Genomic DNA, 19117 nt, shown 5'->3' with positions numbered 1-19117 from the left:
TCAGCGTACGACATCCATTCACACACACACACACACACACACACACACACACACACACACACACACACACACACACACACACACACACACACACACACACACACACACACACACTGGCGCAGTGGTAACGTTCTCGCTTGCCATCTGGTAGACGGGAGTTCGCGCCTCGCTCAGGTTGCGAAAAGTTTCACTGACGAAGTGGGTGGTTACTGTCCCCCTGGAGCAAGGGGACGGGTGTGTGAAGGTCACAGCCATGCCCTTAGATCGGACTATATGAGCTCTCAGCTCCCTTCCGGGAGGGTAAAATGCTGACGATCACGACCATCAAGTGATCCTGTCCGACCCGGTGAATTACACACACACACACACACACACACATACAGAGAGAGTGAGAGTAAACAGCACGGCGAGAATATAACTTTGCCATATTGTTGCGGGAAGTAACAACATGTCTCCGCCTATAAGTCAAGTAGATATGAAATTTTGACATAATATTCTGAAAAGATTGTTGGGTTCCTGAAATTGACAATTTCGAAACTCACTGTTTTCTGGTTGTATGTTCTTATAGTGGATCAGTATGTTTGGCCACAACTATACATATGATAATTTCTACAGTAGCCACCGTAGTTCTGTACAAGGGTGATTTTTTTTTTTTTTTTTTTTTACACTAACTTCAGATTAATTTATTATTTTATTCAGCTTTCGCAAGACTTTTCAGACTGGATGGATTGCAAAAAGCCTTCATAAATTCCCGAGTTACAAAAGATTGCAAGAGCTCATACGTAACTTGAATAAAATCACCGTGAGGTAGCAGAAATAAGCAGAAAATAATAGACGTCATCGTACTAAAAGGGTTGTAGTGTTGTATTCTTTTGATCTGTTATGATTTTGTGCAAGAATGGTGAAAGTATAGTTTACAACATAACGCCTGTGCGGATTTCTCTGTTGAAGGTGAAAGTCATAAGGTGATTACAAACTTTGAGGTTGTTGTAGCTGGGGATCTCTCTCTCTCTCTCTCTCTCTCTCTCTCTCGGGAAAAAGAGGTAGAATGGTGTTTTTGGTGGATATCATGGAAATTGTTCATGTGCCAGGCTGTCTGAAATTTAACTTTAACTTGGTGGGCGGCAGTTTTAATTTACCATTCTCTTGCAGTCAGCCTTCTTCGTTTTGGGGAAGAGGAAAATCAGTTGAGCAGCCCACTTATATCACTGCCGCCACGTGTGGGTCTCCCTTTCCACCTCTTATTATCGATAGTCTTGGCAGATTTATCCTCTTGCTGTATATTTATATGTCTGTCTACCACAGCCCTTGAGAGAGGGGCTTAAATTAATTTTCAGTAATGTTATCCTTCATAAGTCATGATCCATCTTCCTGTGACCCAACCACATTCCCTTACATAATCTCTAACTCAGTTCTTTCCATGACTTACCACACTCTCATACATAATCTCTAACCCTACCTTCCTACCTTATTCTTGCAATGATGAAATCATACACATTGGGAATATATAAAACAGCATACTGCAAGCACTTTTATTGAATTTTGTAATGGTAGCCAAACTATTACTTATTCCTAGAATCCGTAATCAGCTTGAAGTTATAGTGCAAAATATCTTACTCTATATATATATATATATATATATATATATACCTTATTTTATTACTGCAGTATACTCATCCAAGAGATGTTGAGGATTTAATTTCTGCAGGCTCTGCTGTTCATACTGAGTTTTAACTGAATTTATAAGCTGACGTACGACAATGTAGCTTTGTTAATGGCAAACTGCATACAAACATTTCATGTTTTTTTTAAATAAATAAAATATCTATGATAATAGACTTTATTCATTCAGAAAATTTTACCCTTTTTACATAATTCTATTGCTATTTCAGAAAACCAAAAATCCCACAGCATTCAGCAAAGTAACAAAAATATATAGCTAATTTACAAGGTTGTGGGATTTTTAATTTAGTAATCACTTCATTTTTCTCTTCATACAGAGAATCCCGGCGGGTAACGCTAAGCAAAGGCACAACTGGCCTTGGCTTCAACATAGTGGGTGGAGAGGATGGAGAGGGCATCTTCATCTCCTTCATTCTGGCTGGTGGTCCTGCTGACCTCTCCGGGGAACTAAGGCGTGGAGACCAGATCCTCAACGTTAATGGCACTGATCTCCGCACTGCCACGCATGAACAGGCTGCACAGGCACTCAAGGTAGGTATGGTGAGAGTGGATATAGGGAGAGTGATTGTGAGAACCACGGAGGAAAGAAGTGTCGAGGTAAGATGTTCTGGCAGTATGATGGAGACCAGATGATCCTTGGAATCAGTACAGTAGTGGAAACCTGAATAGGCTGCTTTGGTACAGTACGTAAAGATTAATGTGGAGGGAGAGAGATTGTGAAGTTCATGGAGGAAAGAGATGTTGAGCTAGAATACTGTGTCATTGTAAAGTAAGATGTCCAAAAGATCCATAAAGATAGTGGCACAAATTTCTGAACACGTTGTATATCCACTTAAGTTTGGGAAAGAGAGAGGGAGAGCATTTGAATACTGTGGAAGGAGAGTGAAAGTGTTTGTGAAAAACTAGGAGGGAGAACAAATATTCATGTATTTGAATACTGTGGAAGGAGAGTGAAAGTGTTTGTGAAAAACTAGGAGGGAGAACAAATATTCATGTGATAATCATGGAGGGAGACACTGAGTGTTTGTAAAAAACTATGGAGGGTGAGCAAAAATGCTTAAATACACTGAAATTCTCATGAGCTTGTTTGAAAACTATGGAGAGAGAGTAAAAGTGTTTGTGAAAACAGTGGAGGGAGAGTGAAGTTGTTTTTACACATTATGGTAGTTGAATGTATATCAAAATTATGGAAAGCAACAGTGTATGTACAAATCATGGAGGGAGAGTGAAAGTGTATGTACAAATCGTGGAAGGAGAGTGAAAGTTTTTTTGAAAATTATGGAGGAATGATGGTTTGAGATAGGATGTTCTAGCTGTATGAAATGAGCAAACAGAAAGATTATTAAGGTTGGTGGCATGGATCTGCACACAGTTACACATGGACTGACTGCATAGGCACAAAGCATAATTAAATACAGTACCTGTATTATCATCAGTGAAATAATGTGTACACTTTATACCGCTATCTGGTGTCTGATTCAACGTAGCTATTTCACAGAATTTATTGGTACTGTATTACTGTAATAGTGGTCCATTTGTTTTATTACGTGACTTAAAAGTGCCCAAGAATTATAATGGTACTATACTGTGTTCACTTTAACATGGCGTAAAATTGCCATTTCTCCAGTGTGAAGACGTTAACAAGAGGGTATTACTGGAATATGGTGTTAGTCTTGAAAAAGTGTAATGGAAAGGATGTCGAGCCATATTGTTATCTTACTGTGGCATTGAGCAGTAGGATCTAAGCTGCAAAAGGCAGTTACTGTCAGTCAAGTTAAGGTGGATGAATTCTGACCCAATGAATACACCAACAGGGATGCGGACAGACTGTAAACTTAACAGTGCAGTACAAGCCTGATGAGTACAACCGCTTTGAAGCAAAAATCCATGATCTCAAACAACAGATGATGTCAGGCACGCTCAGAACAACTCAGAAACGCAGTCTCTACGTTAGGTTTGTATTAAATGTATTCTGAGGCAGTTGTTATAAAATGGAATATGCTGTATATGTAGTACTTCAATTATAAACATTTTTCAGCCCACTTCACACTCTTCTGCAAACCACCTTCCCTTTGCACTTCTTTCTACAAACACTCAGTCCTACCATCAGTCCCACCAGTAGGAGCCTTCTTCAGGGACTCATTTTGAACCCTCTACAGATAGTTGACTGGAGTCTCTACAAACACAATATGAACCCCCTATAAGCACTCAGTGTGAACCTTGAACAAGTGCTCAGTATGAACCCTTTACGGTCATGATATAAATCTCTACAGACATCCAGTGCAGTGTGTAATATTCCTCAATAGGTACCCCAACAAACATTCACTTATTCCTGCCAGTACTGTATTCACATGCTGAAGAACCCCCACAAGCATCCAGTGTGAATACCCTGCATATACCCAGCATATATGAACCTCACCAACTGCCCACTCTTTCCTGCCAATACTCACATGCCTATGAACTCCTAGAGCGCTGTTTGACTATGACCCTAACCGTGACGATGGACTGCCCTCACGTGGACTGGCCTTCAGCTACGGTGATATCCTTCACGTCACCAATGCCTCCGACGACCAGTGGTGGCAGGCACGTCGAGTTCTGCCCACTGGGGAGGAGGAAGGTATGCATTGCTATCTTGTCAGGAAGGGGAACAGAGGTGGATCTTCATTTTCTTCTATTTCTTGACATAGAACAGATTAAGTAGCCATTTTCTAGACATTCCCATCCACTGCAAGCTGGGAAAATAGGGACAGTATAATGGTGGTTGATTTTGTTTTAGCTCTGTACTGTGACTCACTGCATAATATTGCAGACTTACACCTACTGTAAAAATTTATCATAAAGGGGATTACAGTATTATATGCACTACCACAGTACCAATGTGTGTTTCTGTATAGTTTACAGTTGATCCACCATGTCTGAATTTGCTATTTGTGGATTTGATTCTTCATTGATTAATAAGCCATCTCAAAGTACACTTATTTAACAAAACCATCTCAAGTACATATCATATCTGTGGATTTTCTGTTTGAGGATTTCATTCTTCTTGGGTTAAGCCATCTTAAGATACACGTACTGTATGTAACAAAATTATCTCAAGTACATTTTAGACAAGTATATTCTGATGGTGTATTGGAGCATTGCAAACGGGTTTTTGGTAGTCATATTGTTAAATTACGACTCTAAGGACTTTTCAAGAGAGGCACCATTTATTCATGGATTTTTGCCATTTGCAAGCAAGTTTGTAACATATCTTCCATGAATGTAGAGGTTCATCTGTATCATGTGATATATATTGTAAAAGTGTTACAAAACTACATTGTAATTTTTTGTTGCTGTGGCTGTGATTTGTAGTGAATGTAATTTTTTGCTGTTGTGGCTGAGAGTTGTAGTGAATGAGGTAAAAAGTTGTATCCTTTTTAGCATGTATACTTTTGGAGTTGGCAGCATTTTGCAGTGAGCTTAATTGTCTTTGTAATAGATTTAGTCATCATTCAGTATATATGAGGCTTGTCAGGAGGAATATTTATACTGTAATAACGAAGGTACCCTGGTTTGTTGTGTGTGAAGTTTGTTTTAGTCATTTGTATTCCAAGCATTATCCATCCATCCATCCATCATCCAATCCTACGTTGCCTCGTGAGGAGCATAGGAGACCGGGGTTAGGCAGTTGGTCCTGACATTTAAGATGATGGTGAGGAAATGGAAAATGTGTGTATGTTTAAGTACTTGGGTAGTGCGATGGGTAAGGATGGAAGTTTGGAGGGTGAAGTGCTTGAAAGAGCACAACAAGGAAGAAAGGTTCCTGGTTCTTTGAAAGCAGTGATAAGAAACAGGGAAGTGAGCATGGAAGTGAAAAAGTTACTACATGACAGTACAGTATTGTGATACCAACTCTAACGTATGGAAGTCAAGCTTGGAAGTTGTTGGAAGGACACAAGTCAAGAGTGAGAGCAGTGAAATGAGTTATTTAAGAGGAGCCTGTGGAGTCACATGGAGAGACAGGCTAACAAATGAGGATATAAAGGAGCGTTGTGGTGTGGATGTGGATGTGATAGGAAGCGTTAGGAGGAACACACTAAGTGGTTTGGCCATATTGAGAAGATGGAGAGTGAGAGACTGATGAGGAGAGTGTATGTGAGTGAGGTGGAGGGGGGGGAGGGAGGGGGAGGCCGAGGATGAGATGGAGGGATGGGGTGGAGAGGTATACGAGAGAGGGGGGTGTGAGTTGGGAGCAGGGCAGTGAAATGGCGGGGGACAGGGCGACGTGGAGGCGATTTGTTTGTGGCCACCCCGTACGGGATTGAGGTGTCTGGTAATAGATGGATAGATAGAAGATGCTGATTACAGGGAAGAGCCTTAGCTTATTGTATGCACTTTAGTACTGAAGAAAATTTAACATGTCTGAGAGAAATCCATTGTTCATTGCTGTATTTTACTCTCATTTGGCAAAACTTATGCTGATCAAATATCTTATAATTCCTTATCTTCCAGGCACTACCGGAATAATTCCTTCAAAAGCGCGGTGGGAGAAAAAACAGAAGGCGCGGCTAAGATCTGTGGCCTTCCAGGGCAAGAACAGTGCAGATGGCAGGGTTAGTAACTAATTTTTTATTGAACTTGTGTAGATTAGTACAGTATAGTAATTCATCATTATAAACAATCTTTCCAACTCATGCTGTGCTGCAGATCTCATATGAGGCACGATGAAGGTTTGCACGGGCCACACTGCAAGCCTCATATGAGGTACAATTTACATTGGTTGTGAAAGAATGACTCAGAAGAGGTAAACTACTTTACAGTGAATTAGCCTGGCAGGGGTTAAATGCCTTTTTTATTTTTCCACTTACTGTGGTGACAATGAATGAATGTAAGGTAGTTTACCTTCCCTGAGTCATTGTTTTGTAACCAATGTGCATTGTTGCTCTTGTGAGGCTTGCAGCTTGGCCCATGCAGACCTTCTTCATGTCTCATAGGAGAATTCCACCTCAGCAAGGGTCAAGCCCACAGTAAGCAACAGAGTAATTGCCTTTTAAAGTTCTTTTGTTATCTGCAGAGTAATCTTAGTGGAGAAAAATGTTTATATTAGTTTCTTAAATGACTCTGCTGAGATAGATTGCCTTATTGATGTGAATAACTTATTAATAATATGGGCACTGTATCAGAAAAGGATCATGAAATACGGTATAATAAAATCCTTACTCCTCTTGGCTCCTGAAGAAGTACAGAGTCATCATTATAATGCGACGTATTTCCAGGATGCATTGTAAGAGGAGATTATGTCTATACTGAATGGCTCACCTTGCGCATGCATAAGAGATCTAGAGAGCTAAGATTGATTACCTTCATTGCCATTGTCTTTCTGAAAATTATTCCCAAGGAAGATTTGAAGGGTGGCATTGACGTTCCAATCATAAAGAAAAATCCCAGTGAGATTATTTTGAAGTTGGCCACATACAAAAGGAGAGAAAGAAAAGGAAAAAATTTATACATTTCATATAAGTGTTCTGTTGATCTAAACCTGGAACTTAATTTCATTATCAGACAGTGGCTCTTATTATACATTCACTTTGTTTTTATTTTCCACTGACTCAGGTGTTGTTCCTGTTATTGGCATACTTTTGCTAGTACCATTATTACCATTCATTCTACCTCAAATTACTTTACAGGTACTGTGCTTTTAAATAGTTTGAGATAAATACAGATGTGGTAGTTCTTGTGATGTGTTGCATTTTGGGATGTTCTGTTTTGCTATTAAGTACATAGTAATATAGAAAAGAAACTCTTGTTAAAGCTGTTGCGCTTGTTGAGCTGATATGCCAGTTTCCCAGAACCATTTGTACGGAAAAAGTTGGAATATTCTGAACGACATCACTGACATATAACAAGGACATAGTGTATTACAGTAATCCATGAATTGTCCGACGTAATGGAGCCAAAGGCTTGTCTGGGTAGTGGCTTCTTTTGGATAGTGGACTTCTCCCCTGGCCCCCATTTGCACATAACCTAACTTTGAAAGCCAGTGTAAAAGGCCACTACAGTACAACATTCTACACTTGTTCCTGATGTTTAGTACTACTCTATCTGGTCAAACAAACCTATTAACCACAGCCAAGCAATTACCATGGTCAAGCAGACCCATCAGCCACAGACAAGCAGTTGCCACTGCAGGGCCATACCCTGCAGTAACATGGAAAAACCAGCTACACAAGAAAAATGCCGTGGGCACAGAAAACATAATGGTAAAATGGAATAAAATCATGGTACAGTACAGTAAGCTAGAATTTAGTCAATGTCAGCACACATGATTTGACCGTCTGACATCAGTCTTACCCAGGCTCTCCCACTTCTAATGAATCAGCACTACCCTCTTCCTTTTCCCTGGTGAAGTGGCCATTATCATACAGCCTAGGAAGAGGCATGCAAGGAGTAGCAAGGCCTGAAGCAGGTAGGAAACCGCCACGGAAGCTACCACGTGCGCCGCCATAACAACACTCCAGGAAGAGCTGCTCATTACATAAGCAATGAGCATCGGGGGTGTCTAGTGGGCGTAGGGTAAACAAACCAGCCCAATGAGGGGCCGCCACTGGGCCATTCTTTCTCCTGTGGGTGGAAATTTTTAACAACCATAATTTCAAAATGGACTCAAGCATCTTGTCCAGATACTGGGAAAAATTGTACGAATAATGATTTGGAAGATCCAGATCACAGCGTCAGGGTAATCGATGGTCCGGGTAATGGCCGTTCGGATAAAAAAGAGATTACTGTACTCACAGTTAAGCTTGTGTATGGTATGATATTTAAGCTTGTGTGTGGTAGTGTATAATATTTTTAAGTACTGTTTAGAATATTTACAATCCTTTAACTTATGATCACGCTATTTCAGCAGTCAACACTGGAGAGAAAAAAGAAAACGTTATCATTCAGCCGAAAATTCCCATTCCTAAACAAGAGCAAAGATGACAAGTCAGAGGATGGATCTGACAATGAACGTGAGTACATAACACTAAGGCCTCCAGTGTGCATGTGGTTTGTTTTGATATTAACATTTGACCCTTGCAGTATGGTGATGTATTGTTTTAACTTATTCTTGCTACCTCCAGGCAAGTCTGTTTAAGGTAAGCGAGATCTTAGATTGAGGAAGTTAATGAAAGCAATATCTAATCCTCGCATTTCAGAAATTCTCCTAAGCTGATTAAAGTTGTACCGTCAAAAACAAAAGAAGAAATACATCATGGGATTAACGAAGTTTAATCAGTATGTAGTAATGATTAACCCTTTCAGCCCAAAGATGTAATTTGTTTTATTCTTGCCATCTCATGACTGGTACTTACTTTGGAGATGACATTTTGAGATGTAGGGATTAAATGTAGCATTCCATGACTCTTTTATTATGAGAGGGCTTTCTTAGGTTTAATAAAATTGTTAAGAGGTAGCAGTACTATAATGCAAAAACACATCATCAGGTTGAAGGAATTATATTTAAAAGTGGCAGTGGAAGTTTTATTGAACATGCCCCATGAAACATAACATGATTTTTGCTGCACGCCTCGTGTTTGTTAATGAAATTCTTGGATTTGGAGAAAAAATAAGCTGTTTGTAAGCATTTAGCATATTGAGATTGCAGTCACTGAGGTATGAGTCTGGAGATTCACCAAGCAGTGAAGGTAGGGTAGCATATTGATGCAGTCATCTTGGGGAAACTGAAACTGAAGCGTTTTTTCCACTTTTCTTATTTCACAAGCATTATTGGGCCTGTTTGCTTTGTAAAAATACTGTAGTCACTTTAAAGAATGTTGTTTAGTTATAAATAGCCAGCTACATGACATTCACAGTATATGTTTTGAACTTAATCAACTGCAGGAGTAGTTTAAAAGTGTATTGGTATTAATTGATGCTGTTTAGTTGATTCTCTTATACGATAATTTCTTTGACCATCATTAACACATTGTACTCTCAATCCTGAAGTACAGCATTTCCTCATTAAATATGCTTTCACTCTACACATTCCTAGTATAAAATTGCTACTCAGCATGCAAACGCTTCATATAACATGCCATTGTTTTTTTAAGTCAGAATGTGCAGTGAAAGATCTGGGATGATACAGTTCAAACTGACATTTACCTAGGTTTTCTTTAAGTTGGTTGTGGACTGTAATATTCTGTAAACGTTATAACCAGTCACCTTTTTTAAAAATAGAAGATGTACTTTCTTGCTGGAATAGCGCCCATACTGTAAGTGATTTGTACTTGAAACAGTAGCATAACAGTTCTACAGTGTCACATGAGGAATTACAGTACTGTAATGGATATCTGTGTAAGTAGTGTACAGTATGTTTACTGAAAACACTTGACCATTATCATTGTAAGCACTGCACCGTTAAATAGTTAATTCTAAAGCCAAGAAAGACAGAATTTAAGAACCAAATTGCACCATTAGTTCAAACATATGTACAGTAGTATGATTTTCCATTGTATTGGATATGAGTTTCTTAACAGATAAAGCATTTAAGAAAGCAGCCATTCTTTAAGAAAAGTGGAAGTAGGATTTCAGTTTTCTCTTCAGCTTTTTGTGACCCAGAAGGTGTTGTAAGTAGCTTTATGTCGCTTGAACTTGCATTTATGTTGCACATGATGGTAGATTGGGCCATACACTAAGTGGCATAGGAAGCTTTGTTGTGCGTCTTCCATAGTTATCTATTTTGAATATTGCACTGTAACTTTCTCATGTACTGTATCTTATTTTTATTTTAAAATCGACAAAATGTGCATTAGTAACATACAAGAAGATTGTTAACTCGTGCAAGACAGTGACGTCTAGTTTATTATAGTCGTTGCTGCTACTTGACATCAGTAATCAGCTGAGGAGAAACTTTTCAGACTGGAACAGTTAAATGTAGCCTTCATTAACCCCTTTACTATTGTGAAGTTACTCCTTTACTGTTATGAGGTTCTCACAACCTGAACAAAATTGAATAGTAGTACCAAGAATAACATTAAAGATGTCACTGGATTGAAGCGGTTGGGGTGCAATGTGCAAAATATATCGCTGAGAAGAGGTGTTACAAATCTAGGCCAGCTAGAAAAATGGCCCACAGTCCTCAGCCCAGATATTGTGACTGTCATTTGTGTTGAAGTCCTAGCAGTCCTTATTTATGGTCACGTTAGAAACTTAATATCAGTAATTTAGTATATTAGATTTCCTATTGTGTGACTGTCACCTGTATTGAAGTCCTAACAGTCCTTTTTATGGACACTCCAGAAATTTTACTTCATCAGTTTATCATATTAGATTTCCTATTGTGTGACTGCATTGATTAATTATTTATCAGGAAGTTGCTCTATATTCAGGGGTTGAGAAAATCTGTGTCATTCTTAACCTATTGACCTCAGGGATGTATCTTTCAGTTTATTCTTGCCAGCTCCTTTCAGTTTTATGTAGCTTAGTAATGCCTTTTGAACATGAGGGGTAAGATTTTGCCCTACCACTGTCAGTCCAGTGATGTATTTTTGTATATATTTTTGATATATCTAGACAGTTTTGTTTGACTTACGAGACCCAAAACGATATGAAGGGATTGTATAGGTTCCATTAATCCCATCACTACTGGAGATCAATCCTAAGATCAATAAAATCATTTTTATATAAGAAGAATTTAGTGGAGTATTGCATCATTGGATTGAGCCTAAGTTGATAAACCCATTCAGTACAAAAGACTTTTCTTGGACAAGTAAAATCATCTGGTAGCAGCAAGAATAATTTTAAAAGGCTGTCTCTGGGACTCGAAGGGCTAATAGTGACCCATGTTTAAACTTCTGTTGGAGGAATTGTAAGTTGATTCTCAGTGGTTTGTTGACATAACTCACAAATTAAAAAATATTACACTATGTTTACTAAACCTTTCATTTCAAAGGTGCATCAGAGCATAATTATTTTCAATACCCAAAGATATATCCTTGTGCACTAAGAGTAACACTAACTCTCTTTGCATTTCCCAAAGTCGAAGAGGACTTTGAAGGTAAGACTGCTCCCCTGATTTGTTTATATTTTACTGCATATTTAACATTTTGAATCTCTGGACTTATGTGTAGCTGCCTGGAGTGTTTTTGATTATCTTGTATTCTTGTGCTGTTTGTCTTGTGTGGCACTGCTGTTGAAGATGGTCACTTAATTTTAGCTCAGTATTTTATATTTTGGATGAAATTTTAGCACTGCTAAGTATTTTAGTTGTATCGATAGTATGATTTCAGTGAATTGTTATAAATTATGGTTTGTAGTTTTGAAAACCTATTAAATTCAGTTCAGTGATAATTTATGTTAATTAAAAGTGTTTATTAAAGATTAACTACATGTTCATCAAAAAATGATAAGTAATCATTAACCAAACTCAGCAGCTTTTGCCAGTGATTGTCAGACTGTGCTTGTTTGGCAAGAGTTGTCCATTCCACTTCATTTTTGTGTAAATGATAAAGTTGTTCCGTGTTATGATTATCTCATATTTTCAAATTACCTGAACCATCTTATGTGCATGATTGTGTTTATTATAAATTGTCATCACTTTTACATTCATTCTCTTACCTCGTCTAATCGTGAATTAATGCATATAAGACCCGTGCTCTTCTCTGGGATTATCGAGATATGATTCAGATTTACTTACTGGTTTACCTTAGATACATATATTGTTAATGAGTCAGTACGTTATCTACCTGCTGTTTGAAAGTATTATATTCGCCTTCTTGTTTATATTTTAATCATAATCGTATTCAAGCCAAGTGGCCATGTATCCATATAACAAGTATAGACACCATATAACAAGTATAGACACTAATGTGAAATTCTCATTTCACCATGATTATGCACACTGTTTTTCTTTACATGTTGTATTCATTACTTGGATCATTTTCTGTATAGTGCACTTCAGTAGGCATGCTCTAGTTTATAAGAATATGCATCACTAAATACAGTATATACATAAACTAATAAATTACTATCGTAAGCCTGGGGAGCGATAATGCCGTACTGCTCTCATATTTGATGTGTGTAAAGAGGCAACGAAAAGGAATAGATATGGGGACTAACCCATCCCCCTCCATAATATTATCATGAAAATATGGTAACACCACTACCCAGTATTTCTGTTGCAAAAACAGTTATCCCTCAATTATCTTACACATGAAGAGTGAGTTGCTAACCCCCTAAAAACACACACACACACACACACACACAAAGATGATGAGAATGGCAGAAATTAAGGTTAATGTGAATGAGGTGCTGCAGCTGATGAGGGATTTGGATGTGAGAAAAGCATTGGGACCAGATGGTGTGGCTGGATGGATCTTGAAGGAATGTGCGGACCAGTTTAGTGTGGCCTGTTTATATCATCATCAAGACCTCACTGGAAAATGGACAGTTACCTAAAGATTGGAAAAGAGCAATATTGTGCCAATCTTCAGGGGAGGATATCAAGAAGATCCACTCATTTACAGACCTGTATCACTTACTAGTATTGTCTGTAAAATATGCAAGAAAATTATTAAAAAAAGATGGATAAAGCATTTAGAAGAAATGAAGTGATAACACCAAGACAGTTTGGTTTTAGGGAAGGAAGATCATATCAAGTTTCTACAGTAGGGTAATATATGTCATACGAGAGAGAGAGGGATGGGCGATTGTGTCTATCTTGATCTCAAGAAAGCATCTGACAGGGTGCTCAATAGGAGACTGCTGTGGAAGTTGAATACTTTTGGAGGGATTCATGGGAAGCTGTTAGAGTGGATGGGAGACTATTTGAGAGGAAGGCAGTGAGATCAGTCAAAAGAGACAAGGTGTCACAATGGAGAAATGTGACTAGTGGAGTATCCCAGGGCTCTGTCTTTGCCCCAATAATGTTTCTGATATATGTAAATGATTTGCCTGAGGGTTTGAATAGTTACATGAGTATGTTTGCAGATGATGCTAAAATATTGAAACATACTACAAGTATTGATAGTTGTAAAAAACTGCAAGAGGACTTGGACAAACTCCACAGCTGGAGCCAGACTTGGAAAATGGAGGGCGGGGGAGAGCCCTCTTCTTTGCTATCCTTATCTCATTCTAGTAGTTCAGTTACTCTTCTAGGAACTGCCTAGCATGGGCCAACCGGCCTACTGCAGTTATCCTCTCTTCTTATGTTCGTATGTTCTTATAATTAGTAAAAGAAAAGATGAGAAAGATTTGGGAGTGATTATGTAGGATGACTTGTCACCAGAAAAGCATATAAACAAAATCATTGGAGGAACTTGTGGATTACTGACCAACATGGGAGTGGCTCTTAATTATATGGACGAGGAAATGCTGAGGGAGTTGATAGTGACCATGATAAGACCAAGACTGGAGTATGCGGCTGTGGTATGGTCACCTCATTTGAAGAAGCATATTGATAAACTAGAGAGGGTTCAGAGGATGGCAACGAGAATGATACCATGCTTAATGGAACTCACCTATGAGGAGAGATTGGAAAAACTGAAGTTACCAACACTGTGAAAGAGAAGGGAAAGAAGCGACTTGATCACGATATTTAGAAATGTGGGAGAATTGGAAAGGGTGGATAGAGAGGATCTTTTTGTGCTGGATGATGGAAGAACAAGAGGTCATGGCTTCCAGTTGAGGAAAAGTTGATGTCTTAATGATCTAAAATGGTTCAGTTTCCCAAATAGAAGCATAAGTATTTGGAACGACCTAGATGAAGAGGTGGTGCAGGCAAAAAACATTCGTGTGTTTAAAAGTAGACTAGATAAGTATAGATATGGAGGCAGGACAACATGAGCTTAGCTCAATTCCTGTATGCTACAAATAGGTAAATACACACATACTCTCCTGAAAATACAGTATCAGTCATTACAAGTTTGTGATGACAGTGGTATTAGGATATACAGTATGTTGCAGTTAATGAGATTTTTTCTCTAATGTCCTACATAGGGTCAATCCCAATGGCTGGAACAAGATTGATACCTGTTACATTATTCTCAGTGTTTTACATTGTTGTCAGTCAACATCAAGTTGACAAGCAACATTGAAAATGCCAGCCAGGTTTCTTAAAATCATAATTTCTACCAAATGCATGCTTTCATATAACTTCTAGCTTTTTAGAAGACATCATTAATCAGTTTTATTTGAGGAAAATAAAACAAAGCTAGCAGTCTCAATGAAAAAAGGAAGAGTGATCAAAATCAGAGACATTCCATTCTCAACAGGAGGCAACATGCTGTCAGGGTTTGGTTAGTTAATTATTTAGTCAGTTAGGGAGTTGATTTAACCAGGGGCAGTTGAGTCTGATAATTGAGGGATCACTATACAGTAGTTTCATACTTTGTATGCCACAGGAAGAGAGCAGATTGTATCCACGGTTTTCATTCTCCTCTGATTTGTGTTCTCATTTAACCCATTGAGCCTGGGGACATCTTCATTTTATTCTTACCATCTCCTGATGAGGATATTCAGCCTAGGTTGCCTTTTCAAACTGGAGGTGGAACCCCTTCAGTACAGGCCTTTACTATGTTGAATATAATCATCTGATAGAAGCAAGGATAAATTGAGAAATTTGGCACCCAGATTCATGGGATTAAATCAGCTAACCATAATCTGGATCTCCTTACCCCACATGCAAATAGGAAATTGATGATGATGATGATGATGATGATATACAGCACTGTATGTTTAAGTGACAATTCATTTAGCTCAGCCATAAAAGATGTAGTTAATTTTGATAATATCATTATAATCCATAATTAACCAGAATAGGTTGATAAATAATTCTGACATTGGCCAAGAGGTAAACAGTTTTAATGGCTCTCACTAGGTGGCTAAAATTTGCTGAGTAGTGGAAATATCTATATAACTTTTAACTCATTAATGATTACATGGAGTTCCTGACATAAGTCAAGGTTGTTAGAAAATATCACAACTACTTACCATTACTGTAAATATAGAGTGAATGGCAATTCAGCTTTGAAAGTAAGCTAGTATTGGAACTTTATAAGGTAATTTTTCTGTAACCTATCATGGTTATAAATAGCAAAGAACAGCATGAAAAGAGTTACATTTATCAAGGACTTGCTATACAGCAAGTTCTTAGTATATGTGTCCTTTTGTATGTTTTTACTGTTAATTCCTCTGTAGGTTACAGGAATATTGCTACTGATATTTCCATACATACCTGTTACTGGTCTGCCAGCTCCCTCAGTTAACTGAAGAGAACGGATGGAAGAAGTTGTGGTATTTTTGCAACGTACCCTGGGCTTGTAACATGGACTTGTTTATTTTGATATAACATAAAACAGTGAAGCACTCATATCATTTGGTTATTCATTACTGTAATTCTGTTCGAGGAAAATTGATGGTTTGATTTGATTTCCTTTGAAGTTACTGTTGATATTAACAACTACATAATGTAAATAGCAACTTCAGTATAATTGATGTTTTATACCCAGTTTGTGTGTGTCATGCAAACTGTTTTACCCCTTCAGTACAGCAGTTTTTTTATCAGTTATATATATATTTGCGATTTCCATATGGTTTTACTCACCTTAAGATAGACTTTTTAAGAGGGAGTCAGATGTAGCCTTCATTAACTCCTTCTATAACAGAGGTCTTTTCAGAAACTAATACAATCATCTTAAGGTTGCAAAATTAAAATAGGATACATCACTGGTTTCAAGGGGTTGATAATATCAGTAATACTTTGCTCAATTGAAATGAACTTCTCAATTGAAATGAACTTCTCAATTGAAATGAACTTACAAAGAGCCAGTTAAAAACACTTAAAGTCTGTGTACAGTGAATCAAACTTTAATTTGCACTTTCATAAAATATAATTATTCAAAGTTTGCTGCAGGCCTTGTTTAGGTAGATTTTGGCAGTATGCAGCAGTTGGTGTGTAGTTGAAAATTGTAATAAATTGAGAAAAAAAAACATGACATTGTGAGTTATGTGCCGTGCACAAGACAGCCTGCCTTTTTTTACTTTGTCATTCACTAAGATAGATGAAACATGTTAATCATAATTGCTTCCGGAGATACTGATAATGATGTATGCTGTACAGGCATGGTTTAATGAAATTTTCATTAAACCTATAAAATATCCAGATACTATAAAGAAATATTTTTGTCATCATTTGATGCATTTACAAAATCAGAGCTGTCATAAGAGGCAAAATTAATATGTATTTGCATACCGTAATGCAAAAGTAACTTATAAACTCATTTTATTTGTATGATGAAATGTGCTCCCTCTGTTGTGAATGGATAAACTCTTTATATTTATATGACGAAATGTGCTACCTCTGTTGTGAATGGATAAACTCATTATATTTGTATGATGAAATGTGCTCCCTCTGTTGTGATTGGATATAAATGGTGATGGTTTTTGGCATTGTGTGTGAATTTATAAAACATATTGGTAGTTGTGTATATCATATTAGTAAATCAAACCATCATAAATTAGCTAACTTTTTCGTATAACAGAAATACTGTGTTTATGTAGTTGTAATTAAGGATTAGCAGACAAACCTACAGCCACTGAGCAAGTTGCTGTAGTTGTTTGTACTGTACTGTCTTTTTCTAGCAAGCATTTTCATACCTAAACAAAATCTAGTGTTGTATTTCATTGTAACTGTACCATTCTTTGCAAATCAAACCCAGTGACTGTAATTGCATTATCTTCTGCATATGCATCCTGTTTTAACCCCTTCAGTCCTATGATGTATTTTTGAATTTTATTCTTGCTACCATCAGAATTTTATTCAGCCTAGGAGATACTTTTCGAACTGGAGGAGTTAGATACTGCTCTCATTAACCCCTTCATTGCTGTAGTGTTCTGATGTGAATAAAATGATTTGGTAGCAGCACGAGTAATGCAAAAAAAATGTCATAAGCCTGAAATGGTTAATTTCCTGTACCAATAAAGCCTCTGAGCCTGAGTCCTGCTGCAGTTACATATAGATGCTGTATTAATAGAGGTCTCAGTTTAGAAAAGTGCTTGTGTTTTTTATCATGCATGGTTTTTTCTCCCCTTTGCCCCATAGATGAAGATTTTTGTGTTGCTGTTCATGGTGTGTCTGTCTCTCTTTGCAGCCTCCATAGCAACCAATGACGGAGAGAGCGATAGCAGGAGCATTAGTAAGTATTTTCTTCACCCCCCCTGAGACTTGTGGGCATTAGTGTGTGTGTGTGTGTGTGTGTGTGTGTGTGCCATACATTCATTCCTCTGAAAAAGAGTGAGTTTTTGTGTAAAGCTGTAAAGGAGGAGGTTGTATATGCGGTGCACAGTACAGTTTTGTAGTAAGAATGTACGGCACTGTTTCAGAAACAGAGTACAGGGTTTCATTTTATTTTGTACCTTGACATATCCAAGTGAAATTCATTATTTGCTCTCATGCCATTACACATCGTAGACTTTAAGGAAATTTTAAGTATTTGCAGGTAAAGTATTACTTCTTCTTTTTATGGTACTTATTCTTGTGTTGTATCCCCATGCTTTACATGTCATCCAACCTACTTTGATCACCTGGGACATAAATTTATCAAGTGATGTCACCAAATTACGAGTGTATTTTATTAATGTGCACCCAGCTAAAACAGAGAATGCTGATGAAATGGAATAACTATTATGTGTAATGTATAAATGGTGAAATATTACAAAATTGTGCATACATGCATTTTACTAGATTAATTATATTAAAACCTGCAGAAGTAATAAATCTCAGGATATGGAGGGAAAGACTTCCATCAAAGTGTTTCCTGTGTGTCACTAGAGGATCTGAAAGAGGCTGAGTGTTTAAGCCAGAAGCCTACTGCTTTGTAATTTAAGTCTTTGTTATAATGTTGCTTCCCCCCCTCCCACCACCACCACCACCACCACCACCACCCTACATTCAAAATAAATTTCAGTCAAAAAAGTCTGCTTGCCAGAGTTTCCACTGCATTCTATAACACAGATATACTGGTACCAATATTCCCTTGTTAACAGTACATTACTGGTTGTATTAAAAAGTTGTTATTTTGGAACACATACCTGTCATATAAAGAGAACTTACTATTGGCATGGGAAGAAAACTTCATTGCCCTACATTTGAGTTACAAGTAGCTTTATACCTTTTATGACACAAAAAGAGAAGCTTAGACAGCCAGAGACAAAAACTTGCTTACACTTTGACTGTATCAACTTCACACTTTGGGCATGTCTTATCACTTGCCTCCATGATGCATCATATGAAAGAATATCGTAAACAATAATCCCCCATTTGTCTGATGTCGCATTGTGAGACGTAGGTAATTATCTGACATACCAAATAATCTGGCTGAATTAAAGCAATATCCATTTTTTACTGCATTAAAATGCCAGTGCATATGAAAACCAAATATTGCAAACCACCTATCACTCCCTGCAACACTCATGCCAC

General features: G+C 37.7%; 1 protein-coding gene across 1 annotated transcript in view; it reads left to right on the top strand.

Annotated features, from left to right (window-relative positions):
* The window catches only part of LOC145413195 (disks large homolog 4-like), a 136849-nt gene that overhangs the window by 87652 nt on the left and 30080 nt on the right, over positions 1-19117 (top strand). The window contains exons 7-13 of the mRNA XM_080282920.1: positions 2001-2214; positions 3498-3637; positions 4152-4300; positions 6175-6275; positions 8567-8672; positions 11681-11698; positions 17790-17834. Coding sequence (XP_080139046.1) covers positions 2001-2214; positions 3498-3637; positions 4152-4300; positions 6175-6275; positions 8567-8672; positions 11681-11698; positions 17790-17834 — 773 coding nt within the window. The remainder of the gene's footprint in view (positions 1-2000; positions 2215-3497; positions 3638-4151; positions 4301-6174; positions 6276-8566; positions 8673-11680; positions 11699-17789; positions 17835-19117) is intronic.

Source organism: Coenobita brevimanus, chromosome 95 (assembly GCF_032717465.1).
Source record: "Coenobita brevimanus isolate Jiangsu-jjx chromosome 95, ASM3271746v2, whole genome shotgun sequence".
NCBI lineage: Eukaryota > Metazoa > Arthropoda > Malacostraca > Decapoda > Coenobitidae > Coenobita > Coenobita brevimanus.
The sequence above is the reverse complement of the archived record's forward strand: the minus strand, read 5'-3'. Positions and strand labels throughout refer to the sequence as shown.